At 37.3% G+C, this 27,295-nt stretch overlaps 2 protein-coding genes across 2 annotated transcripts in view; both read left to right on the top strand.

Moving 5' to 3' along the window:
* The window catches only part of LOC134793519 (probable serine/threonine-protein kinase DDB_G0267686), a 185,727-nt gene extending 158,756 nt beyond the window's left edge, over positions 1 to 26,971 (top strand). The window contains exons 7-9 of the mRNA XM_063765105.1: positions 21,068 to 21,295; positions 22,798 to 22,952; positions 23,559 to 26,971. Of these exons, the coding sequence (XP_063621175.1) occupies positions 21,068 to 21,295; positions 22,798 to 22,952; positions 23,559 to 25,412 (2,237 nt within the window). The 3' untranslated portion in view covers positions 25,413 to 26,971. The remainder of the gene's footprint in view (positions 1 to 21,067; positions 21,296 to 22,797; positions 22,953 to 23,558) is intronic.
* The window catches only part of LOC134793521 (pre-rRNA-processing protein TSR1 homolog), a 561,986-nt gene that overhangs the window by 288,912 nt on the left and 245,779 nt on the right, over positions 1 to 27,295 (top strand). The gene's annotated exons all lie outside the window — the stretch shown is intronic.

Here is a 27,295-nt window from a genome sequence, read left to right as displayed (position 1 = left end):
AGAAATGTCCAAAACAAAGATAGGTGCTGATCACACAAACCGCCCATCTGGAATTTGAACGTAGCGTAGGGACACACACCTTTTGCAGTTGCAAAAGTACATAATAAATTCCATTCATAAAGTGGGTATATACTTATACACTTGGTAGCACACTGTACCTACATTATTTTGTATTTACCTATGTTAACACATTTTATCCAAGTTCTTCTAGTGATAATTTTATCGTCAATAATTAAGTTTAGGTACTAGGTATAAAGTTTTAAAATTTAACTTGCTACTAATTTTATCAACGTTAATTGCAGTGCAGTAGGTATTTATCTTGTATTGTATAATGAGAATAGTTCTACATTAGCACTTATTACAAGCTAGTGATCACTTCTAATAATAAATTCTCATTACCACTGAAAATCAAACACTGAACCTATAATCAATTCTCATTCACGTGAGAACATAACTGCTCTCATCGCAAACCAAGCGCATGGACTCGCACGAACCAATAATAATTTGGCCTCGTATTACATGCAATTGTTATAAATTTAAAGTTCATACTTAGACTGGTTCTTTTAAAGTGCGGTAGGAATACTCGTACAGGGACAGCTGACCGCATGCTAATGGTCGGTCATTACTGTCAAATTAAACTTGTCAGCGCAAGAAAGTGCCATCCGAGTTCTTTCCTGCCTACAATGTACTTTCCTTTAAGAGAAAATACACTATCTCCGACACACAGTAGTTAATGTACTTTGAAGCTTCTTTAGACTGTAGTTTAGCTATCTAATGAGATGACATAACGTAAAGAAAATAGAAATAATTTAATCGCACTTAGCACAAACACAGAAGAGAAAATTATAAAAAACAGAAAAATATAGAAAGGCGAAAGTGCCACGAAATAGTCTCATCTTAGTATGATGTTGGCAACTTCTAACGCTGATCTTCCGGTAAGACCACCAGGTGATGAGATAATTACATTAACAAAAAAGTAGAAAAAAAGGTTTTTGATGTAAAACAAAAAATCTATGGGACAGGTCGTCCAAGTCAGCCAACCCTCCAAAGGTACAAAGGCCAAAAAATTTTCGTAACAAGACATTTTTCATTTACCTACCTTTTAATCAGAACACGATACCGAATATCTATACCTTTTTTTGTTACATCCTGTAAGTATGTATTTGACGCGTATTGTATCTATGCAATCCCCGCAATCCCCAATAACAATCTATCCCTTGACCAATATTTTATGCAACGTTGTCCCTTTTAAAACTTTCCTCGACGCTCAAAAGCCAACATTTACTTTTAACCACCGCGATCTCACCCTGCGGTTTTTCTTGGAGACTTGGCTATTATACACTTTTATAGTCCACAAAACGTCTTTATTGAATGTGGTAGACCGCATTCTTCCTACTTTGTAAGATGTTTTACCTATGTCACAGAAAACCAGGTAGGTACGACAGAAATCAACATTGTTGTCAATAAAAATTAACACATCTTAGGGCCACTTGCACCATTCACTAACCCGGGGTTAACCGGTTAAACCTGGAGTTACCATGGATGGTTACCAGTACAATCTGACACTGGGTTAACGGTTTAACCGGTTAACCCCGGGTTAGTGCAAGTGGCGCTTACTCAGCTACCTATGTATTTTAAAAACTAATGGATCCCCCTCTGACTAGCTGCTAGCGTTACTTATGTCGGATATAAAATAAAGAATTCGTCATCGTCGCAATATACTTGGTAGTTAGGAAATGAACGACTGCTTTTATGACAAACATAAAAACGATTGTGCTAGCTAGACAGACAGGTTATCAACTTATCACAGCAAAATGCTCTACATATTTTGCGGTGAACTACGGCGATTAACACAGCTTCTTTATAAAACTAACTGCAGTAGCTCTAAGTGTACCATTAGATTATAGAGAATCATTTATTAATAAAAATTATTAAAGGACATAAACAGGAATATAAAACTAAATCTAACTACAATTAAAATAACTAAATCTAGAAATTAAAAATACCTATCAAAATTTGGTGCCCTCGGGAGGGTGCCCAACACAAAGATGATATACCATGTATATGATCATTTCTGTACCATTATTTGTTAATATTATTTCAAATTCAATATTTATGTCTTATTTTCTCTGACACGGCATGCTACTTATAACAAATAAGAGCGAATAATTTAGAACGAGTACGAGTGGAAGTTCTGCAATTAAACGTCTGTAACATGTTTAGAGTGGAGACGAGACGTCGAGACAGGATTTTGCTACAGAATTATGCCGCTTTAAATGCTTTTGACAAGTTTATTTGAAAGACAACTTTGAGAGTACCTGGTAATCATGGTAGCAAAATATATTATTTTTATTCCAACCTGTTTACGCTGCGTGTCATGCTTCAAACCGGTGTATTTTTTAATGTGTCTGCAAAATTAGTTGAATTCACATGTTTTATTCTACAGTAATAAATGTTATAATATAATGTATCATAAAATTCTTAAAGTCATTAATTATGTGGTTAACATTATGATTTGCGTAATTTGACTTATAACAAAAGGGTTACAAAGTTTTGATATCTAAATCATAAATAGGTACTAACTAAATAATATTTTGACCAGTGCCTCTACCATCAGTTGGCAGAGTATTTTTCACTTACTTTCAGTGAATAAACGTGCCGTATTGTCACGTTTTACGTTTGTTTACGGTCTTATGTGCCTAACTTCACTCCACTCCAAACGATACTGTCCCTTTCTAACTATACTAAAAAAAAGAGCAAGAATTATTATTTAATTAGTACGAGTAAACGGTAAATTACCTATCGAAAGTAAATTACGTTCACGATAGCGTTTATGTCAATGCTAAACTGATGGTAGCCGTGCAGGACGCAGGACGCAGCTAAGCGCCGTCGTACGTATGTAAATTTTTATTCGTTCAATAAAACACCATATGGAAACTAGGTCTACCCGGAAACGTTAAGTCTGGGGTCGTGGGGTTAGCGCCAAAACTTGAATACTATTAGCCTAGATCTGGATAATCGATGTTAGCTGCTAGTTTTTGCAGGCTTCAAGTCACGGCGTTGCTATGAACGCCAATAGAGCTTCCAGACTTGCAAATCAAATGTTAGGGGAGGTTGGGGACATTTTGATCTCTGGGAAACTTGTTCCACTAAAATGTCAAAGTTACGAAGATATTAATAGAGTTACAACCACAAAATGACTAGGTATAGGTAGGTACTGGATAAGCGATCCAAATGGGATCGTGAAAGGTAATCAGAAACTATAAAACTTTACCACTATTTATTGTAATTAATTACAAAATCGATTTTAGACAATATTATTTGTATCGAGTATTCAAAACTGTAAAGAAAACCGAAAGTCATGATTACCTGTGGAACCAGGTTTTTACGAAACAACAGTACCTATTTCGTTTACGGAGACAGTGGCCCAGAGCGGGAGACGGCACATTTACAATATTTTAGCTATCTTATAGTTTCTAATTTTTCCTCACTGCCAACACATACAACACATTCATCTTGGGAATACGTACTTACATACCTACATTTGGTACAACCTTCAGCGTGTTTGAACAATAATCGTTCCAAACGGTTCCTAATGGTCCGAAAGATGACGGTCGTTAACTGGCTAGCCTGAGCGCTTGTTTACCGCGTTAGGCGCGCGTTCGACTGTGAAATTGCCCTTACAGCATCTTTGGCCTAACCTTGCCGATTGTGTCATAATTTTACTTATGGGAATGAACGTTATCACTAAGAGCGTCTCTATTGATTGCGTCTTAGGTACGTGAATATCTAGACCCCATAGTATCGCTTTATCAATGCTGAGGGGCGTTTTGGACAGTATAGATTTGTAATAAGTATTGTGGCATGTAGCTTTATAAAATACGCCCCTGGTCTATAATGCATATATCTCGAAGTATCAAATCCTTTCCGGCACTTATAGTTAAAGGATAGGTAAACATAATCACAAAATGCTAAAAAGTACCAAGTTGTACAGAACGAAAACTTCTGACTAGTTAAGGTGCTTTTAGCTTGACAATATTTCTATGATCATTTTAATTTTGTTCTCCATCTTTAGCCCATAATTTCTCAATTCGGTTAATTAAATTCGTAAGCATCAGTTTTTGCTCGTAAGTTTTTTTTTCACATTAAGAAACCCCATCAAATTCATTCATCGACGTTACAACATGACTAAGTTGGCTTAAATTGAATAGATTCTTCAATGCAATCACTGGGTTAATAGATTAAATTGAGTAGGTTACTACATCAATAAAATCAAATAGATTATAATCTGACATGCAGGGGACACCGAAATATTGCTCATACATAATATTCGTAAATAAAGTGAGTATCAGGTGATCGTTATTGAAACTACACCTGTCGTAGCTTTTCTTGTGAATCTCATTTTTCTTCTATAGTGGCCCGGCCAACGAAAGAAAAGTCTTCTAGAAATCGATTTTCGCTCATGTCGTCTCGGATATGGATGAATATGGTATCGACGCATTCAGTGTAATGCCCTGAATACAAATATATGAGATGACAAGCGCGAAAGTGGTGGGGGTAGTTGCTGTGACGTCATAAAGTCAGCAGTACAGACTTTTTTTTATTTTCTTTTAAACATACCATGTGGGGTACCCAATGAAAGGGCTTTGTGGCTACAAATATATAACATACTATAATATTAACAATACTTGGTTTAACTAATTATTAGAAAACGTTCAAAAATTTCACAATCCACAGTTGACTTCTAACTGCTCTAAATTGTAAATGGCTGAATGGATCCGTCCAAAATACATACCAAGTGACTGTGAATATCTTCTATATAATGTTAAAAAATAATTTACCAGATATATCAAAAAATAAGAAAAGTACATCAAGTTGAAAAAAGTATAATTTTCTGTTACATTAAACTGCAATTATTATTAAAACAAACAAAAGACCCGACAGTTTGACATATATTTTTGAAATGGTATTTTTACTAGCTTTCATTTGGTACTCATATTGCTATAGTAAGGAAAAAAAACAATCCCCCCCCCCCTCCATTTTTATATTAGCGGGCGCCATTCTCAAAATGTATGTAGCCTATGTCACTACCACAATTCTGACGAATTCAACCACACCTCATATGTCAAAAATGGCGCCGGCTAAATAAAAAAATGGAGGGGGGGTATTGTGTTTTTTTTTCTTACTATAGCAATATGGGTACCAAATGAAAGCTAGAGAAAAGACTATTTCAAAAATATATGTAAACAGTCGGGTTTTTTGTTTGTTTTAATAATAGTTGCAGTTTAATGTAACAGATAACTATACTTTTTCTACTTGATGTACTTTTCTTATTTTTTTAATATATCCGGTTAATTATTTTTTAACATTATATAGAGAATATTCACAGTCATTTGGTATGTATTTTACACTTATCCATTCAGCCATTTTCAATTTAGAGCACTTGAAAGTCAACAGTGGATTGTGAAATTTTTGAACGTTTTCTAATAATTTGTTAGACCAAGTATTGAAAATGTTACAGTATGTTATATATTTGTGATCTACTCACAAAGCCCTTTCATTTGGTACCCCACATGGTATGTTTAAAAGAAACTAAAAAAAAAGTTTGTACTGCAGACTTTATGACGCCACAGCAACTACCCCCACCACTTTCGCGCTTGTCATCTCATATATTTGTGTTCAGGGCATTACACTGAATGCATCGATACCATATTCAACCATATCCGAGACGACATGAACGAAACCTAACCTAAAACCTGAAATTACGGCCCGCTACTAGTTTTTTGTCCCCTAATTTTGTATTGCAGTTACCACGCGCCCGGTTTCCCCGTTGTAAGTCACACCAAATAATGTTTAAAGAAATACTATGATTGAATCAGAAAAAAAAACAATTTATTTACATTTTTACTTAGATGCCCTGTCTGACCTATTGGGTAGTGACCCTGCCTATTAAGGCGGTCGGTGGTCCCGTTCTTCTATGGAACACTTGGTTCCCTCATGCTATTGCTATCCCTCATCCCGTCTTCACCCACTTTCCCCAAAGTATAACAAACTGAAAGTCCGTTCCTATGTATAAGTGTACCTACTAATACATAATTAATAAGGCACAAAATATTTACAAAAAAATGTGTATGTATGTAAGACCTACATGGGGGGTCCATTCTGAAAATGTTAGCACAATCTACCGACAAGTCATTGAACCCACAATAACATACGCGGCTGAGGTATGGCATCACGCTATTAAATATAAAAAAGTGAAAAAAGCACTTCTAAGCCTGCAACGCGGGTTCGCTATCAAAATTATACATGGCTTTCGAACTCTCCCAACCATACAATCGATAGCACTAGCTGGACTCACGCCCCTTCCGCTGAAAGTGCAAGAAATTGCTTCCATCGAAACTGTTAAACGAACCAGACTGACAGAATACCTACCAGACGACATAACATATGACAAAAGAGTACCAGTGACTGGCTTATTACACCCCGCAGACAGAATTACTATAAATATAACCGACATACTTACTGAAAACGACTTAGAACCTTATTATACGTCGATAGCACTAGCTGGACTCACGCCCCTTCCGCTGAAAGTGCAAGAAATTGCTTCCATCGAAACTGTTAAACGAACCAGACTGACAGAATACCTACCAGACGACATAACATATGACAAAAGAGTACCAGTGACTGGCTTATTACACCCCGCAGACAGAATTACTATAAATATAACCGACATACTTACTGAAAACGACTTAGAACCTTATTATACGTCAGATATGCACAGAATCTACACTGATGGAAGCAAAGCACGATGCAGGAGTAGGAGCGGCATTCGTTATACACTACCCTGATGGAAGTGACAGAACTAAAAAAATTAAGCTACATAAGAGCTGTACAGTTTTTCAGGCTGAATGTGTGGCTATAGAAGGAGCGTGTCATGAATGCATCATACTGGGCCTTGAAAAAATCACAATTTTCTCGGACTCGAAGTCTGCGCTGCAAGAAGTTGCAAATCGCAGCAGCACAAACAGAACAATAAACAGTATCCATAAATTAATCCGCCAAATCCAACAAGCAGGAGAAATCCATTTTTGTTGGATTAAAGCCCACGCCGGCCTTCACGGCAATGAGGCAGCAGACACAGCCGCCAAACACGCGGCATCATTACACAGAAGTCCTGATTTCTGCAGATTTCCCCTATCCTTTCATAAAAAGAACCTACATAAAACAATAGTAGGAAAACATGAACAAATGTACACAAACAGTACAACAGGAACCCACACAAAGCAACATCTGCCTACACTTACACATGTAACAACACTTCGCAAGCATATGTCACTCACCTTCGAACTCACTCAAATACTTACCGGTCATGGATATCACAAAGCCTATCTAGCACGCTTCCACATCACCGACACTGATACCTGCCCATGCGATGACACAACTCCACAAACTATCGACCATCTCCTCAAACACTGTCCCAAATGTTCATACTTCCGCTGTGACCACGAGTTTCTCTGTGAACTACATCAAATAGACCCATATGATATATCTAAAATAATAGAAAAAGAAATAACAAAAACATCGTTCGAAAAATTCATAAGTAAAATAATAAACACACTTAAAAAATTTAATAACACATAAACATGCTATATACTATAATATAAAACTAATGAAACGAAGTAATAATAGTTATAGGCCGCCCGTATTGAAAGCGAGGACCTACAACTATAATAATAGTAAAAAAAAAAAAAAAAAAAGTGTACCTACTGTTTATTGTTTTTTCCCATGTGGTCCATAATAGAATCGATGAATCTTAAGACGTACAGTTACTAAAAATATAAATATAGACTGTATTAACTTAAATATAAAATATATTATTGCAGTTGTGGTTCAAAAATGACCTACATTATTCATAAAAGTCCAAAGTCATCAACGTAAATTGTAAAATATCTAGTTGTTAGTTTGCTTTCCAGCCATCAACTTTCCTCTTCTAGAGCAAAGTAGATATATGTATAATTCGCGCCCGTCTGTGCAATTTTTTATTTTATTTATTAGTTTCACACATTTTGGCACATTTCTTATTAGATCGATAGGTTATAGAGTCTAGGTTCGAAAAGAGAAGAGTCGTGGAATTGTATTGGCCCCCATACTTTCCACGACTCTTCTCTTTCCGCACAAACTGTGTGAAAAATCGATTAGATATCTAAACTTTTAGTTTTATGGTATTAGATTTCTTTTTTACACTCATGAATACGAGTATATGGGATGTGGGATGGGATTTCCGTAAAACCTAAGTGATATAAAAATAATAATACAGGTTCCAACTAGCGAAGGACGGGTTTTCCAACAAAAAAATGGGATCGCGAAGCTATTTTTCAAGCCATAAATTCTGTTATTTTTTAAAGCCATGTTTTCTTCTTAAAGTGCTTTAAAAAATCTTTAGTAACGACAACAATTGACGACACCCCTGTTTCTCAACAGTCCTTCGAGTTGAAGTGTGAAACGCTTTGCGTAACCTTTGCACTGTGCTGTGAATCTTTCTTCACCACTTAATATACTACTGTTTTAGCCCTTGGTTTACAGCCAACTTTGTGCTGCTAATTGTTAAGATTAGGTAACTGGGCGGGACTCGGACTCTGAAATAATAATAATATTGGGAGAAGGATTTTTCTAATAAAATTTATAATTTAAAATCTATCCTCTAGTCTCCTAGACATGACTTAACGACTAGGAAGGTATAGTCCGGTGGCCAACTGCATGAAACCCTACCTGACAAAAAAATAGAATAATCCTACTCTGTAGGGGTAGCTGACTTTTAGTAGCATCAACTGTTCTTGGTCGGCCGCGGCTTAATTTGGAAAATTTTGCGCTAATGGCAAAATAGTGGCACAAAAATTCATAAAAAAAACCCCATCGTATAATAGAATGAAACTTGCATGGTAGAATAGCTGCCTTTGAGGACAGCAAAACAAAACTGGTCAGCTACATCCTGTGTTGGCAGGTTCTTGTGTCCGACCGAATTTGTGGTACCACGTGACAGCTACAATTTACCTCATCGAAAAATAGAATCAAAACAACTGATTGTAATACCTACATTAAATTTGTTGACATATGTCTTGGTCGGCCTCACCTTAGCCTGACAGCGTTTTCAGTCCGTTAAAAAAAAAGTCAATGGCAGCTATCCTACCATACAAGTGACATTCTATTTTTCGATGAGGTAAATTGTAGCTCACTTGGTACCACAAATTAGGTCGGACACAGGAACCTGCCAACACAGGATGTAGCTGACCACTTTTGTTTTTTTGATGAATATTTGTACCACTTTTTTGCCATTTGCGCAAAATTTGCCAAGTTAAGCCACGGCCGACCAAGAGCAGTTGAAGCTGCTAAAAGTCAATTTTTTTATCAGGTAGGGTTTCATGCAGTCGGCCATCGGACTATAAATCCATAAACATGGCGACATCATGTGCTATAAGTGTAGCAGTAAACGCAGTTACTCGACTTATAGTCGAATTAATGAGATATAACAGAAACTAGATCGTGTAAGCAAATTTTTACTTATTTTTATTAATATTCTTTTATTGAAATTTAAGACAATAGGCGGCCCATGAATATATATGAACCAGTGCCTTTGGTTTTATCAATAAAGTATTTTTCGCGCTGGGTTTTACTGTATTACGTGTACTTACAGACAGTAAAAACTTATGTACACAATGACGGTAAAAATAAATGTCATGGATGACAGCAGTAAAAAATACTTAAGTACCTTTTTGTTTTATTAGACACGTGAAGACGATTAGGCCTCAAACTTAATCAAATAATTGAAATATAATCGCTTACCTGAGATCGTTTTTAGCACATATTAGTTGAATAAAAGCATTTACTGCACTCTTACACATTTAAAATGCCGAGTAAAAGCAATCCGGCTACCTTTACGAAACATTTTTGCTGAGAAAAAGCAGTGCGGCTGCTTTTATAGAACACTTTTACTGAGTAATAGTAAATTGCTAATGTTTATAGAACAAATAGTCGAGTAAAAGCACTATCGTTGCTATTAAAACACTAGAAGTGCTTTTATCCACTTTTACTCAACTCTTACAGCATCGATTTGCTTCTTATGCCGTCTGTATAAGTGCGCCTTTTCGCGTTGAGTAAACGCTTACAGGACTTTTACTCGACTGTTTTTACACCGTTTATAGCACCAAAAAGCGAAAATAAAAACGTGCTCTCAACTTTTATAGCACATAGATTTGCTAGTTGGGTACCTACGCAATTTGGGTTCTAGTTTTAGTTATCTATGTTTGGATGAGTGGCAAACAAAATAAATGTCGAACTCTTTAAATAAGAAGATGTCTGTAAATATAGTGCTCCTGTTCAAAACGGCGGTGAATAGTTTTGCTCTTGATTTTAACGACCTTAGCCTCCAATTCGGTCATCGACCATAAACGGCCGGTAACATAATTATGTCAAAACCTAATCGTAAAGGCAAACATTACATGACATTGTTTTAACCACTAATGACTTCATTGTCATTACGTTCCGCCATTTACTCGTGATGATATTTTTTCGAATGACCGCAGACCGGTCCATTTAGGAAGTGTCGAGGGTCGCTGAAAAACTAACAGATAATTTGACAAATCTTAGCGTAGCCAAGGTCGTGGTACCCGGAAAACAAGGCGATAGTTATCAGAAAATACGTCATTTAATCGTAAAAATTATTACGTCATTGGAAGCAGAAAAAAATTAGCAGGGCAGATAATTATGGATTTCCAGTTGCAAGCGTATTATCAAAATTATATTAAGGTTCATTAAAGTACTTACATTGTTAATGCTTACTTAACATTAGATTAACCTAGTTTAAAAAGTTTAATTATTTATGATTTATAAATAATAGTAGGTACAGTTGCCAAACTTATTTTCTTTGTGACGCCCTGTATATGGAGCCAATAGTACCTATAGTAAAACGCAATGACGCCATTCATATTAGTGTCACTATAGTCAAGACAGCTAAAAACTTTTGAAAGACTCTGCTTGATCTTAAACTAACTCAATTATATCTTAACGGAATTTTATGGTTCAGTAGCAAGTTGAACGAGATCAAAGGACAGGAAGACACCAATCCCGATTTCCTTTTATAATACCACAAAATTGTACTATTCTCGAATTATCATTCCCGAAGATACAATGTGAATTCAACTTTACGTTTTCAAAATAAGGCACATTGTTACATGTCAAAATTTGAGATCCCGAAATTACATTCGGAATCATAACTATACCGGACATCGATATGTTATGTTGGATTAATGAATGGACAGACGGTACCAGAAATTTAAAAGATCTTAAGAATGTATAGAAAACGTATGATCATTAAGTATGATCAATACACACAAAACATTGTGAAAGTGCAATGATGTTCTCGTATAGAGATCAAAACAAACATTAAGTAATACGAATGATGCGAAAACGATATTCTTCTAATTCGTAACATGTAGGCAGGTACTATATACCTAACTCAATTCCCATCGTCTGACTCACACACTTATTTCCACAGTAACGTTGCATTTTTAACCATCTTCGTATAGACATACTTAAATAAATTATTTAGTTCGATGGTCCAAATATTTCGATGAAAGCAATAGGTACTTACAGTTTTTTATCCTTCCGACACACACGCAGATCTGATTCCGTACGGCTTGGAAATCTGTTTTATTTTTAGCGGCTAAATCTTAGGCCGTTGAACCTTGAAATGTCTTTTGCATGATGCATTTGTGCACCTTTTCCTTTAAGATTCGTATAAGTAGGTAACATGTTTGACAACAGCTAGCAATTCTTATTCTGATAAGAGAGATTTATTTTATATATATGGTGTGTTATGTATATGGTGTGTAGGTGCTTGTGTTATTAGAACGATCAGGGGGCCTAGCCAAGATGACAATCGTACATCGACAAATGCCTAACGAAAAGTAAAAAATTAACGGGATGAAAGGTCCTACAAGTCATGTGACTATTTCCATTATCGAACGAGCGAGCGAAGCGAAGCGAAGTTCTTATATTCGACTTGGATCACGCGGCTGGCTAGCGGCACGTCCCGGCATTTCGATGTTTTTAAGCTGAACTGTCAGAAGATAGTTTGATACTCAAGGACTTAAATAAATTTGTTCTAATTTAAATGAAATTGGGTAAACGTGTAGTTGAGGGCATTATATTTTAGTCATTAAATTGTGAGCAGGCTCGATCAAGGGATTATTGAGGTAGAAGAGCTTAGAAGGGAAAAAAGCTGTTTGTGAGAGGTCTTGCTATTCTGGTCATTTTATTTGCAAAATCATGGTCGAATTTGGTATCAAATGAAAGTGCTCGGTTTGCACTTTTATAATATCGTTTTTAAATTTACAATTTTGAAATAATTAGCAAGATAAAAATAAAATAATATAAACATAATATAGGTATGTGACAAGAAATATTTCGGCTTAGCACAGATACAGTTTATTTTAATCTCTATGATTTCTATGATGACTTAAATCCAGGGGAGGGATAGTCGTGTATAAAGCACTTTATTCGAAAAATAGCGACATCTATATTACTTAACGCTAAACTTTTTTTGCTTAATATGGCTTCACTTTATTTCGTCAGAACGTCTTAAAAGTAGTTAAAAGTCTTGTATCCAGGGCATGGATCATACAAAAAAACATCTGTTAGAACAGATTATTTATGGCCATCGTTGCCATGGAGGCGATTGTCACAAAAAAACAACTTTGTCAAATAAAACTCAAAATATTATAACACCCCATTTATTGTCTGTACTATGACATAATTCAGATAAATATAAGAATACTTTCAGTTTTACAAAGTTTTCATACGCCATCACAGTTGCTGAGCACTTTATTACCAAAAAATTTAGAAAAATTATGGCGGGTAGATTCACAACCTGCTGCGTGTAATTGTGTTTCGTGGTATATTGTATGTTTTTCCAGCAGTATATGATAGGTAATTTATTTACATCAACAGTCAAGTTAAAAGTACCTAATCTGTTTCCGTGTATTAATAAATATCCTGAAGCCTTTCTTCAAAGTCAAAGTTTTTTACGTTCGCAACATACTTAGACGCTATTTATGCCCCTCCCCCCCTGATATTGAGGTTGATATTTCTGGTTAAGAATTACAGATGGCACTTCAAAATGGATGCAAAAATGTTCCACGCGAGGGCTCTCTTTGTCCTATATATTATACATACTACTCTTTGCTCAAATCTATCAGTCAAAGGCTCCACAGACCTTGCAATAAATCCAGGCGATTTTTGATCCATTGCCGCCTATAGAGCGACATAAAATATAGTTAGACCGTAAAAAGTCTGCAGCGATTTTGATAGCCCACGCAGGGCAAGTGTCATTTTAAACGTCAAACTTCTATGAAATTATGACGTATATATAAATAACACTTACACTGCGTGGGCTATCAAATCCGCTGCAGACTTTTATTGGTGCGACTATAGTAGAAATTAAATAAAATGCAACTCAAAAATGTCCATACTAAATTGTTGCCATGTGTAAGTATTTTATGTCAAAAATGTGACAGTTACGTAGAAAGCGGTGCCCTCATTTATTTTCTACTATTTTACGTCGCACTATACGAGTACCTAAGTAAGTAGGTGCAACAAAGTCAATCGCTCTATAATAATTTTTGGTTAACTGCGGGTTCTCCGTTCGGGGCGACCTACTAGTTATTTCAATTTCTATTGGAGTTTTCTATCATCTATCGTCATCTTGGCTAGACGCACAAGTTTTATTTGTTCCTGACTGAGGCTAGATTGTAAGCCTGTAAAGTGTGCTCCATAGCATAAAGGTAGCTAGTTTTTGAACTAAGTCAATATAGTTTATGTAAGTTGTCCGCAAATATACCTAATTTTTTTTTACTAAATGCTTAATTCACATTCGACTCAGATGAAAGTATATTATGTACATGATCTTCATTTCCGTGTCGTCTAAGATACATCTACTTGACCCCGTTAAATGTTTTCATTAGTAACATTAATTATGAGACGAGTGCATTTTAGAGAAACTGCACTCGACATGTAGGTCAGAATCTCATCTGGTTATTTCTAAATACTCGACGGCGGAGGAAATAAAATTAAAGCTCTGCATTGCGATTGCGACCACCCGCAATGCATTTAAAAGTATACCTACTCGTATGTCAAACGTTTAAATGCTTATAAAGCTTGCTCACGAAAATGTCCTTGTGAAATACGTTTTCACTGTCACCCGTCACCCAGTATATTCAATATGAATCCAGGAAATATTTCTCAGTGTTTATAGTTGCAACAGATGCCAAGCGAGACAATAAAGTATGATGCCATCTTGTACAAAACATCGCAAATTATCTCCGGTTGTGGTATAGGTAAGCTTTAACTACAAAAAGTAACAGTAAAAAACCTTAATTTGACTGTGAATAGGTACCAAAGCGGTGCTGATTTCTTATTTTCGTAATGTCATTAACGTGGTTGAAAGATTAATTAAAATACTTATTCCGCCTAGAATATCAGTCAGTTGCAGAGATTTTTACCCGGTATTACTGTGTTCCGACTTATTAAAAAAATTCACAGATTTCGTGCCTCACACGACTATCGAGCACATTGGAAATGAATCTACGGAATTCGAAAAAATATTGTCGCTGAGTGACGAGAAAGTCTGGAAAAGTTACAAAATAAAACTACAACGTTGAATGATAATTATTTTATTCTTAGATTAACATAAGTATCCTGGACATAACGCATGTGAACAAACAAATTGCAAAATTTCCACACGCGTATCGAAGTTTGAATAATTGTCGCCGTGGCGCATAAGTATAGGTACATATTTCATTTATCGATTAATAAGCAGGATATATTAATGTTCAAAGTACAAGAAAATTATTACACGGCAAATCCGTAGTCAACTCGAGAAGTGGTAGCCACATCGCCGTTATCGGAGTGATCATCATGACGAATCGGATGTCCAAAACAGCGCGTGCCTATGTTGCACCAAATCTGAGTTCCGCTAGGTACAACCAGGGTTCAGCATCAGCTCTATCTTGGGTACCTACTACTCTCCTAAGTGCTCATCGAGACGAGTCGGATGACCAAAACAGCGTGTGCTTATGTTGTATAAAACCCGAGCTCCACTAGATACTGCCAGGGTTCAGCATCAGCTATCTGCTAGCAGCCGCCAGCAACATGCTGAGGTGAGACCATTTCATGGCACTTTCTCTTTTTTATGTTTCTCTGTATAAGTTTTTATTTTGTGTTTGTGCTCATGAATAAAATTATTTCTATTTCTATCTCTATTTCTATTTCCACCACCAGAAGAATGCATAGATTGTCGAATAGTGAACACGTTATCTACGCCTGTCTCAAACAGGATAGATAGAGTTAGACCAAGAAAAATCTGCAGCGATTTTGATAACCCACGCAGTGCAAGTGTTATTCTGCCGTCATAATCCCGATAATTCACAACAAACACCGATAACGAACTCTGCGAAACATGAAGTCATAAATGTCATGTGAAAAATGTCGTTCTGACTTTTTGACTATTTTAAGGTTAGGCTACAGGGCAAACCCTTAACCCGATCGTCTTTGTTTTAGGCTCAAATTCTAGCTTACTAAATTGTCCAGAGCCGTTTTTCTCAAATTTTTGATATCATTCTTTGTTTCCAAATTATCGAGCACCAAAATCAAAAATTCGGAAAATATTGAATTTTATTTTCACTATTTCGACCATAACTTTTTTTGTTTTTGACTTTCTTGAATAATTATTTTTGCACCTTACAGCTCTCGTGATTATGCGTCTTTTGAGCCTTTTTTTAATATCATATCTTCACAACTTTCTGAGATATAAGGAGATCGCACTTTTTCGTGAAATCGGACCCTATACTGGAGCGAACGAAAAGACATTTCCAATGTCAAAAACCTTAACCTGGGATGTCAATTATAGAATATTTTGTTTCGCTTCAGCATGCGAATACTAAATATTTTGTTCAAATGTTAACCGGAAGAATCATACGACTTGTTTTGTATAAGATGATCAGTCGGACGACAGCATGTTGCTCTTGTTGATGGGATACAACTGTGTATCGTAAATATCGACGATGCAAGGCGTTACCAAAATAGGATTCAAACGTTGCACTTGATTAGTTTTCATGTTTGAGAACGCAATCTGATTTCTATTAAAACAGTTCACAGTAAGAAATCTACAGTACCTATGCAAAGAACTGCAAAATGTAGGTATTAGGTACCTACCGTTCAGTGTATGTTCTTTTACTTCTCTCATCATTTAATAATATGTATAGACTGTTATGTAGGACTGCCGTCTTACGCCAGTAAGTTATATTTACCTCAGTAAATGCAGCTCTTATAAGTAGGTAGCTACATTTATAATCCCGACGTTGCATTTGCATGTTAACTGTAAAAAGGCAATAAAAAAATTGCCGCTATCGTCTGATATTTACATTATTAAACGTTGCACTTCGGCTTAAAAGATAATCATAACAGAGCCGAAGTGTTCGGCCTCCTCGCCGCGGTATCATTTCATGTCCTTATCTCAACTGGCGATCACGAAATTACTTTATGCCTGTACCTGCACTGAAAATTATGCAAAAATGCAAAATGCGTCTTAATATCTTAGTAAGAAACCATCAAATGCTTTGATAACGGCTGCGATGATGGCAGCTAAGCTAATTTTGCTAAGAGCATCAGTACACTTGCGCATGTAAATGTGGCAGCATTCCTCGCAACTTAGTTGGTCGTGCTCGTGACTCGCTTTCTTTGGCAGGACTAGTCTTTAGTACCGATCGAGATAGGGAAGGCACTTAGGATTGCTCTAAGAACTAGAAATATGCGTAAGGATCATTGGGATGGTATGTGACTTTGATTGATTCAGTTAAACCGGCATGTTTAAGTAGGGAACATCTTCTTCCAACAGGCTTAGTGAGAAGATGTTATCCGCGATAAATCGTTTCATGTCAGCATTCTTTAACACGCTCTGCCTAATCTGGTGTTGTGTCCGTCTAATAAGCAAACTTCTCATCGTGACTATTTTGGTGTTTACTCAGCAAGTTTTTGTTTTGACTTATTATGGGATGCATTAGAAACTTGCAACTTACAGTTAATTAATTCAAACATGATGCAACACAATACCATTTTTAATCGTTATGGCTTGGTAAAATGATGTTTTTTTATTTACGCATTAATGATATAATATTTAAAACTTTCGCGTTTTGAACACATATTAACTCACATTTTATTAACAAAATTTTAATAGATTGAATCCTCCCTATTAAAAATGTTAATAGGGAGGATGGATTCAACTTATCGCCAACTTGGGAACCAGTGATACAGAAAAGTGTTGCGTGTCGGACTATTGACAGTAATTAACATTATGTGTAGTGGGTGGTTTGAAAATGTGATGTCTACCCCAAACTTTTCCATACACTTTTCGTCGGGTAGTTGCACAAATCTCTGTTTTGACATTTTGCTGGGACTTCTGCCAGCCGCGACCACGACCAGTGAAACCAGTGTCGAAACGTCGGTAAATAAAGGTAATTGAATAAAATTCGCTTTAGACCCGTCTATAAATGTGAGAATTAATGATAGTTCATAAATCAAAATATTAATTTTTCACCGGTATAGAATTATCCGTCTTGCAGATCCAGATACAGAAATCGTTTCCGTCAATTATATTCAGAGCTTCAAAATGCAGACGCATAATATAATACGAGTATGTCGCATATTTTGGTACACATTGGCGTCGGCGTTTGTTTGTGTGTTTACCACATATTTATTTTGTTCCCGAGTTATGGATGTTTCTGTGCTGTATGTTTGTTTAATATAAATCCTCGTATAGTAGGTACATGCATGATAATACCCACAACATAAGTAACGTCTTACTGAAGGACCCGGACCTAGGTTAATTCGAGTAAAATTGTCCCATAAAATTTATTATTATTTTACGAGTAAATATAGTATTTCCTTGAGGTGTTGAGATTTTACTGTATTAAATTCTTCAGCAAAGTTAATTTACCTCTCATGGTTTGAAACCCTCGGCCCCTTGCTAAGCTTATAAGATTCCACAAAACACGTTCTCAAGGGCAATTTTAGGGATTACAATTTTCAAAAAGTAAACAAAGATCCTAAAATAGAATTCTTGGTTTTGGTCATAATATTGGTACATTTATCCCAATTCATTCAAGTGACGCACAAAGAAAGCGCACATGTGGAGATAAATCAGATGCGCTGACACCGAACAAGACCGACTTGATGCGATGATTCAATTGCATTTTCATTCGCACTTATGCATAACGACTGAATTATGAGTAACACAGATATAGTTATTGAAAATGCAATAGACATTGCCGACACCATACACCAGCTCGTAAAAACTCTTTATTCGTCAAAACTGATGAGAAATTTGCATGTTATCCGCAAGACCAGTGGGGAGACACTCCTGACTTCGGGCAAACTCGGCTCCGTTCGGTTCAGCATTGCTCCGAGCCATTATTAGGGTTGGCCCAACCTGACGTCCCTTTGCGTGCACGACCACAGAAAAGGTATTGACTTGAATTTTGACAACCCTAAATAGCCGAAAGGGATAGTGCCATACATTCGAAAGGAATAGCATGATTCATCCCTGAATCGCTGTCAAACTTCGGTTTTGTAGGAAGTGTCCTTTCTGTACGGTAGTAGGTACTATTATTTCTTCTGTGACAAGACTGGCAAAGTAATTAGATGCAAATTTTGAGTTGTTTCCTCATGTTCCACTAAGATATTAAGATGCATTTTGCATTTTTGCATTATTTTAATTGATGATCTGAAATGATAAATACCTATAGCAAGTTTTACTGCGGTGTGATTTTTAGGACGGTAAAGTTCTAAGCCTTGAAAACTGAAAGTACAATAACAAGGAGTACAATCTATGTCTGAATTAAAACATAGATTGTACTCCTCAAACGGTGACACTTTTGTTCAACAACTTTTAAAAATTATGAAGTATTTAGACTCCCTATTTTTCATACAAAATTAATATTATCTTCAATGGACGCCATCGCCACGCCATATTAGTGTGATTGACGTTGCTTGTCACGCCTTAAACATAACAAAATTCGCAATACACTGCGTCTTAGAATAAACATTAAAGTGTAATAAAAATCAAACCACAAGTTATTTTTAAAAGTCGCTGAACAAATGTTGGTCAGTATGAGGAGTACAACCTACAGTTTAATTTTTTGCTCATGTTACAGGCCACACCCGGTATAGATATTGAGCAAAAGCTATCAATCACGTGGTATTAAATTTTTCGCTTGCACACTCATAGGTAGGTAGATACAGTTTTTACAGAAATTGAAAAAAAGTGTACAACACCCGCTAAAGCGTAGTGTACTAACACTTAATGCAACGCCACCCAATGGTGTCGCCTAGACGATAAACGCGATTATCAAGCACTTGAGATTATCAAATAAAATGTAGGATTCGGTTAGTCTCCTATGTGAAACGACATGAGCGGCCACAATTAAAGATTACATAAAAAGTAAGGCAGGACCTATGCCTTCTAGTATTAGGTAGGTAGTACCGTTACCTACTGCGAACTAAATAAATGCACGAGATTTATCACGCGAAAATCCGCGCGATATGGCGCATGTTAGCCCAGTTTAGAAATAACCTGGAATGTGACACGTCATTATAACAGTTGGCGGAATGCGAATATGAGATCTTCGCCTTCCCTGGTTCCGGGGAGAGAAAAAAATCACGCCTGAAAAGGAAATCGATCGAACAAAGTTATATGTGCCGGTGCTGGTGGCGCTGCCATGGTACTGTCGAAGCTAAGTTGCAATACAGCCATGTTAGTTCCTTTTTTGGCCGTTGGCTGTAGTCAGCTTATTTATGGTGTAAGTAGGTGGTCTCGTTGGGTTGCCAGGAATCCGTGAGGGAACAAAAAGGAGTTTTCGCGCTAATGAGTGTTCCATAAAGGAATTCGATCGATTTTAGGAATCATAATTATATTCTGCTGTTGAACTTTTGTGTGTGGTGGAAAATAAAGACAGGTACTTTTACATATGAATCACCATAGAACGAGCGCTTATAATATATCACGGTAAGCATACCTACCAGGTAGTCTGTACCATACCAAGTCATTTTTATTTCTATCGCACTGGCTATACAAATAACCCTGTTTTGGTATCTTGTAGATAACTATAACATTATTTAACATTTTTATTATATCATTTAACTTACATAACTTGAAAATAGGACGCACTAAACAATATGAACAGATTAGCTCCAGTAGACTTATTTAGTTTAGTTTATTAACAGGATATAGCCTGCGATAACGATATACCTGTTATTTACGACTGTTTAAATCGACAGGGATTTGATACACTGACTCTTAAACCCTTGGAGATACTGTCCATAGTCAAACTTTACGGTTTGATACAGTTTAGGAGTGTTAGAAACAATGTTGCCTTTCTCAAAACTAGATCGCATCGATGTATTATCAATTTCTCACTTTTCGCCAACAGTAAACATATTCTTGTGACACTAGGTGCATTAAGTTGGCTAATGAATGGCACTACCATCTACTAAGTGTTGGGTGTCATATAAAATATGCTGTTTATAGTAACATCGGTTGTTGTTTATTCCTATACTTAGTGATTTTATGTAACGCTGCTGTTAGCTAAATAACTTTCTCAGAGTCTGTGCCTAAACAGCGAGGGGAAAATTTTAGGTTTATCTTATTTTTGAGCAGACACTCGTAGCTTGATTTTCCAACTTTATTTATTTCTTAGCGCGACATGTTAGGAAAGTATTAAAAATCAACTTCTTCCAAGTTCAACACTAGTTAGTTAGCATAGACAAAGAGGTGGAGGAGTAACCGCTTTATTCAATTTCATGATATTGTTCTTAATGTTTATTTACCCTCCCCTAAAAGATGAAGATATTTATACTGACTCGGCCGATAATTTATCTGATATAAGGGGCTGTCGCCGAAGTGTTTTATCTAATAGGTAATTAAACTACAATTGGAAAACTTTAAACTTTTGTTTTGCAGGTAACCCCAACGACAAGATCCTCTACGGGCGTCCAAACAAGCGGCGCAGCGCGTCGTTCCCGGCGCCGCGCTCGCTCGACCGGCGCCACTCGCTCCGCATCTTTGGCTCGTCCAGCAAGTACCTGCAGCGCTGCGCCTCCACCCGCAGTCTGCACCACAAGCACAACAACACGACCGACAGCTCCTCTTCCACCGACTACCCGCCCAGCGTTGAATCAGCGTCGCCTAGTAAGATTTGCGGGTGTCCCGTGTAATGTCGTTTTGTTTACCTATAGTTGTTACGAGTACCTACTGTAGACTAATCGGTTAGAATACGGTGTTCGCTTACCATTAGCCGTAACGCACAGGCTTTGCCACTATCGTGTTATAAAAAAGACCTTGTGGCATTGTAAGGTACTATTCCTTCAGAGAAATCGTAAAAGAAAGCTGTAAGCAGGAGTGGGGACCTGCGGACGTTGCTTTTCATAGTCACCAATTTTACTTTTTTAAAGTTTTTTTTAAAGCAAAGTGGTGTGAAAACAGGTGGATAATAGCTAGTTGCCGTCAACGACCTCAGTATTTCTACCCACATGATTTTAACCTAATTGACCGAAGCGAAGCGAAGGTCTACGTTTTGACTCGGGCATTTTGCTTTCGTATGTCCGGATGTTCTCCTCTACAGGTCGCAATTCTTAACCGATTCTCGTGAAATTTTGTGACCGAATTTTATGACTAAATAAAATTTTTTTGTCAATCCGGTTTTTGGAAATTTTTAAAAATGGCGGAGTCGTGATACCTGGCGCCTAAACAAATAGTCGTATCGATATCATAAGACTTTTTTCTTTTTGAAACATGTTTACAGAGTTAATAGCAAAAAATGCAGAAAAAAATTATCGCTGGTTTAGGCGGTATTTAGATATTTAATTTTAACTAATTTTAATTTGAGAAGGAGTAGCTAAATTTCGTCAACCCATCTAAGAACTATTTGGCTCAGTTTGTAAACGTTCGCTTTTTCTGTTTGCACAGAGGGTCTGGGTTCGATCCCCAGTAATTGTATGCTGGGATATTATAACTTTTTGTATTTTTTTTACACATAAATTTCGTATTGTTTTTCTTTAATTTACTATACACCGTGTTTTTATTGAATTCCGTTAACTTCGGGGTATAGTTAAGTACGTTTATAAGAACTAAATGGCATAGTTAATTTTCAAAAAAAAATTTTTTTTTTGTTTTCTTTTTTGTTTTTTTTTTGTTTAAAAAGTAATTAAATGTAGCATATAGCGTTGTTGTAACACGGGCATTACATTTAACTCAACCAAACAATTGAAATCTGTGACATATCAATGTCATTTCTTACATCAATCGACCGAGATTGTACTTAAGTTTAGTAGCAAATGTATGAACTCATTCTAAACACTAATCAATATGTAAGCCGGCCCTAAGGCAAGTGTACACGCTTGTAGAGGCCTTATAGTAAAAAAATAAATTATGGATTATCTCCGAAATGGACTTAATTAGAACATCGGTGTCTTTGAGAAAGTTACTTGATTTAAGCTCAGGAATGCACCCTTGAAATTAACGGAAATAAAAAAAAACACGGTGTATTTAAAGCTCTTAGCACCATGTTATTTCAAGCTCTGCTCGCGAGGTCTACAGCTCACAGAGCCACTAGTATAAATTTGGTTCTAACTTCTAAATGAAGGTTCATGAATTTGATTTCATTCCACTAGTATACTACGCGGTTGTTTCAGAAAAAGCGTCCCTGCTGTCCCGCTTATTCAGACGAAGCGGCCGCAGCAAGCAGGCGCGGGCGATGAGCACCTTCTCTGCGCAGTTTCCCCCCACCGAGTGGTTCAACTCCAAGGCGGTGCACCTGCATTGCGTTGCTACACAGACCAACTCCAAGGTACGACAGATGTTTAACACTACCTTAAATCTGGACCCTGTTTTGTAAACATGGCCATTCGGAATTTGGACCTGTTTCTGACAACAACGCAGTTAATTTCTCGAACATATTAATTCGCACAACACATCAATGTTAATGTATAACCTATATGTATACAGTACCTTTTGGCCGTTTTGGCTTTTAGCAAACGAATAAAAGAAGCGGTGGTGGCCGAGTGGATATGACGTCCGACTTTCAATCCGGAGGTCGCGGGTTCAAATCCGGATGGCTCGTACCAATGAGTTTTTCGGAACTTATGTACGAAATATCATTTGATATTTACCACTTGCTTTTCGGTGAAGGAAAACATCTTGAGGAAACCTGCATACATCCGCGAAGAAATTCAAAGGTGTATGTGAAGTCCCCAATCCGCATTGGGCCAGCGTGGGGACTATAGCCCAAGCCCTCTTGCGAGTGAGAGGAGGCCTGTGCCCAGCAGTGGGACGTATATAGGCTGAATGATGTTGATGATGATGAAACGAATAGAACCTACAAGTTGGAATAGTGAAGAACTTGGGCCTGATGTAGGAGATTTTTGAAGTAATGCTTGTTGTTTTCTATTTCCAGGAGTCACTGCAGAGTCAAACATCATACGTGTCATCATATTACGACGGATCAGAGATTAGCAATCGGTCGTCCACGCTCCCGCGACGACACAAGCGGCACCTCTCCACCGAGTCCGGGCTCGCCGGCTCCGTCCACTACGACCACTCCCCGGTGCGCCACTCCAGCCCTAGCTCCGGCAGCCTGCCCCGCTCCACTCTCAGCAGAAGCTCTACCAACAAAACTATGCTCGACCACTTCGGCTCCCCGCAAAGAAACAGTGACCCTAAGCTCAGAGATAGTCCAAGCGGTAGCTTGAGAAGAGTCGACTACGCGCATTCAGACCACATTATGTCCACTAGCGGCCCCTCTAGCCTGGAAAGCACAACCACACATCGAACCCCAAGAAAAGACTCCAGGAACGGATCAGAACAGAACTCACCCATGAAAAGAAACTATCACACAAGTGGCAGCAGCGGTCACTCCAGCTTAGAATCCCACATATCAGACCGCACGCTGAAACCGTCCCCTAGTCATAGCAACGCGCCGGGCCTGAGCAGAGCGCAGTCGCTTGTCAAGGTTCAGAGTTTGCAGAGCTCTCCCAAGAGCCTGCATAAATACAGAAACAAACCACCGATGGTTGGCGGCGAGACAAAAAACGGCAAAATTTCCCCGAGAACTTCTCCAAAAAACTGCCCAAGTACCCCCAAGAAAACGGCTACACCGCTGCACAACAAAGCTATAGGGCCGAAGGCAGAGAGCCCCTCTCCCACTATGATGCCATCCGCTAACGCCAACAACTCCATTACGCTTAAAGTTACCACGAATACGATATCTCAAAACGGTGGAACTAACACCAAGGTTTACGTACAAAATTCACCGGTAAGATCCGTAATCACGTTCGAAAACGGAAAAGTTACTGAAACAAGCAATGGCAGCAATATTTACATCATCAATGATGATAGACAAGTTGTATCCGTGTCGCAAAACGGTGTCGGGAACCAGACGGCAAAAAACCCAACTGAAACCTCATTCGAAACTTGTGTTGAGAAAAATAATCAGCTCTATCAAGATACAGAACCAATTAAAGTCCAAGAAAATAAGTTCAATAAAAATTCAATAAACGACACTGGTATGAATAATAACCGCAAGTTGTCCTTGCAAATTGGAGCTACAAATAATAACAGTTTCATATACAAAAATCAACTGAACAATTCGAATGAGGTCGCTTCAAACCCTGCATCTCCAGCTATACATAATAACATAAATAATCTGGACAACACCACAAACAGTAACCCTTCAACTCCAACTAAGAGCTACGATAATATTATTGGATCTCTGGGAAGCCTTAGGTATCAAAAAAACTCTCTGACATCGGCTAATGGCGGACTGCAGACAAATATAAATTCAAACAGTGAGTTGAAGAGCGTCGATTTACTAAAGAAAGCTGCAGCGTTACAAATGCTTAACGGACTTCCGAATGTAAATAACAGGATGAGCTCGGACTCCATCGCTAATCTTTTGTCAAAAGGCGTTGAGAAACCGACCGTGTTAGGATCCGAGCCTAACTTGGCTTTAAAGAATCAAGACACGATTAAAGATATCAACACGTCGACGGAGAAGATAAATAGTTTGGAGAATAAACAGAAGAGGTACAGCCTGAGCCAGGAAAGTAAGAAAGAGAAGCAGGATTTCTACAACTTCCCTAGCTTAAGTGACTTGAGCTTTAATTTCACTAGTTTAGCGGCACAGAAGATATTAAAGGGGGTCAGTATAAACAGTGTGGACACACTGGTGGAGCTCAACATGGCGGCCACGACTGAGAAGCAGAACAACCGCGACGTCGCCGCCGTGTGCACCGACTTCGGTCTTGTATAGTAGATATAACACTTGTTCATTTTGTTAAAAATGTAAAATAGTAGTCTTAACATTATAAAAATAAGTTAGTCGTGTAACTTATTCATAACTACTTTATAACAAGCTTTAGATACGCACTACACGTAATATTTAGTTCAAGACCTGTACTCATTTTAAGAATTTGTACTCCTCGACATTTTTGAACTATCTTTTACTGTATCCTACTAAAAATGGTTTTGAAACTACTAACGCGTCTAGAAAACGTAGATATTAACGTAACAATATTCATACGTGTATTATCTTAAAACATAATCAGTAAATTCTTAGTTTGTAGCTCACTTTAAAGTAATGGGACAATAAAATATCACCATGTGAGTAAAGGTGGCCTAAATCAACAATATTCCACAGAAAGCTAGTGCCTATTAAATGTAGTATTAAGATTGAATTTCCTCCACACTAAGTTCCATTCTCCAACGTCTTGCACCTAATATTTATCACACCTATCCTATATTTAGCCTATGATTCCCTGCAACAGCACTTGTAATTGTGCCATCACTATCCAGTGTGAAAGTCGAGTACAAACTAGAATACCTGTCACCATTCAGTGAACCAGAGTCCATCCACCATTGGGAATTTATAAGAGTTTAATTAAACAAATGTCATGTTTAAGTGCCATAAATAAAATCATAGTAGAATGCATGATGTAGTTGAGCTGGCAAAAGATTGGTGTTGAAAATTGGTATCTGTAACATTAGATCTGCATGTGCCACTGATTCACAAATTCAAGGTTTTTTTATGCCAAAGATATTAAATATGCATAGATAATGTAAATGGGTTCAAGTCCTTGTCTAAATTTAACCTGTCAAACAACATTGTCAGCAGAAAAAGGCGCGAAATTCAAATTTTCTATGGGACGATAACCCTTCGCGCCTACATTTTATTAATTTACCGCTCTTTTCTACTGACGGAATTGGCTTGGCAGACTATATTTGGGCTTCGAATTTGACAGCCGATAAAGATGGCGCTGCTCGGCTCCGTGCATCATGCGGTAGCTCTGGTTGTCGCCGTCCTCAAACTAAAAGGCCGCAGTCTTCCAGAGTAGTAGACTAAGCGGTCTCTTAATTTGAGGCCGGCAGAAAAGTTGACGTAATTATGATAATCCAGTACCTCAAACCAAGTTGCGGCAGCGCCAACTACTTCAGCTGTAAAACTTGGGATACGATTTTTTTTAGACTACAACTCTTCTACAGTTAATAACACATTGGTAATACAAAGGAACTAAAACTTCCAAATTGCTATTCAAAATGAATTCCTTCAATGCTGAGAGTTCATGGCATCTGCTGTTAACTTCAAATATTTGTTGTGAAGTCATTTATGATTATGAAGTTCTGAACCATTTCAAGAATAAAATGCAATAAAAAAACCTTTGATTTTGTGAACCATATGGTACAAGTAGAAACATAAAGGGTAATATTTATTAATTAGGGAATGTAATCGGAAGTCAATGCATAGATCCTAGAATAAGTGTTCCATAACGCCATTTGTAAAAATGTATTAACAATAAAAGTTGATGCTTTTAATGTTTTGTTTTATTTTCGTGACTGAGGCTTTTCAGGATATTTTTATTAAATTCAGTACATGAAAAAATATGGGGAACAGATCTCACAAAAATATCTTATTGGAGTCCTGCCCGAAATCATTAAGTGAAAGTCAAAAAGTCCTATAGGCACATTAGGAATGATCCTATAGGATCCTGCCCCCTACAGTTCACGCACACTCTCTAGCCTGTTGTAGCGTCTGCCATCTTGTGGCTCAATTCGGAAACTAAACTTGACTTGGTTGGTTTGACTCAACCAACTCTATCTATGCACAATGAAGATGGCAGAAAAAGCAACACCAAATAT

This window comes from Cydia splendana, chromosome 9, assembly GCF_910591565.1.
Source record: "Cydia splendana chromosome 9, ilCydSple1.2, whole genome shotgun sequence".
Lineage (NCBI taxonomy): Eukaryota > Metazoa > Arthropoda > Insecta > Lepidoptera > Tortricidae > Cydia > Cydia splendana.
The sequence above is the reverse complement of the archived record's forward strand: the minus strand, read 5'-3'. Positions and strand labels throughout refer to the sequence as shown.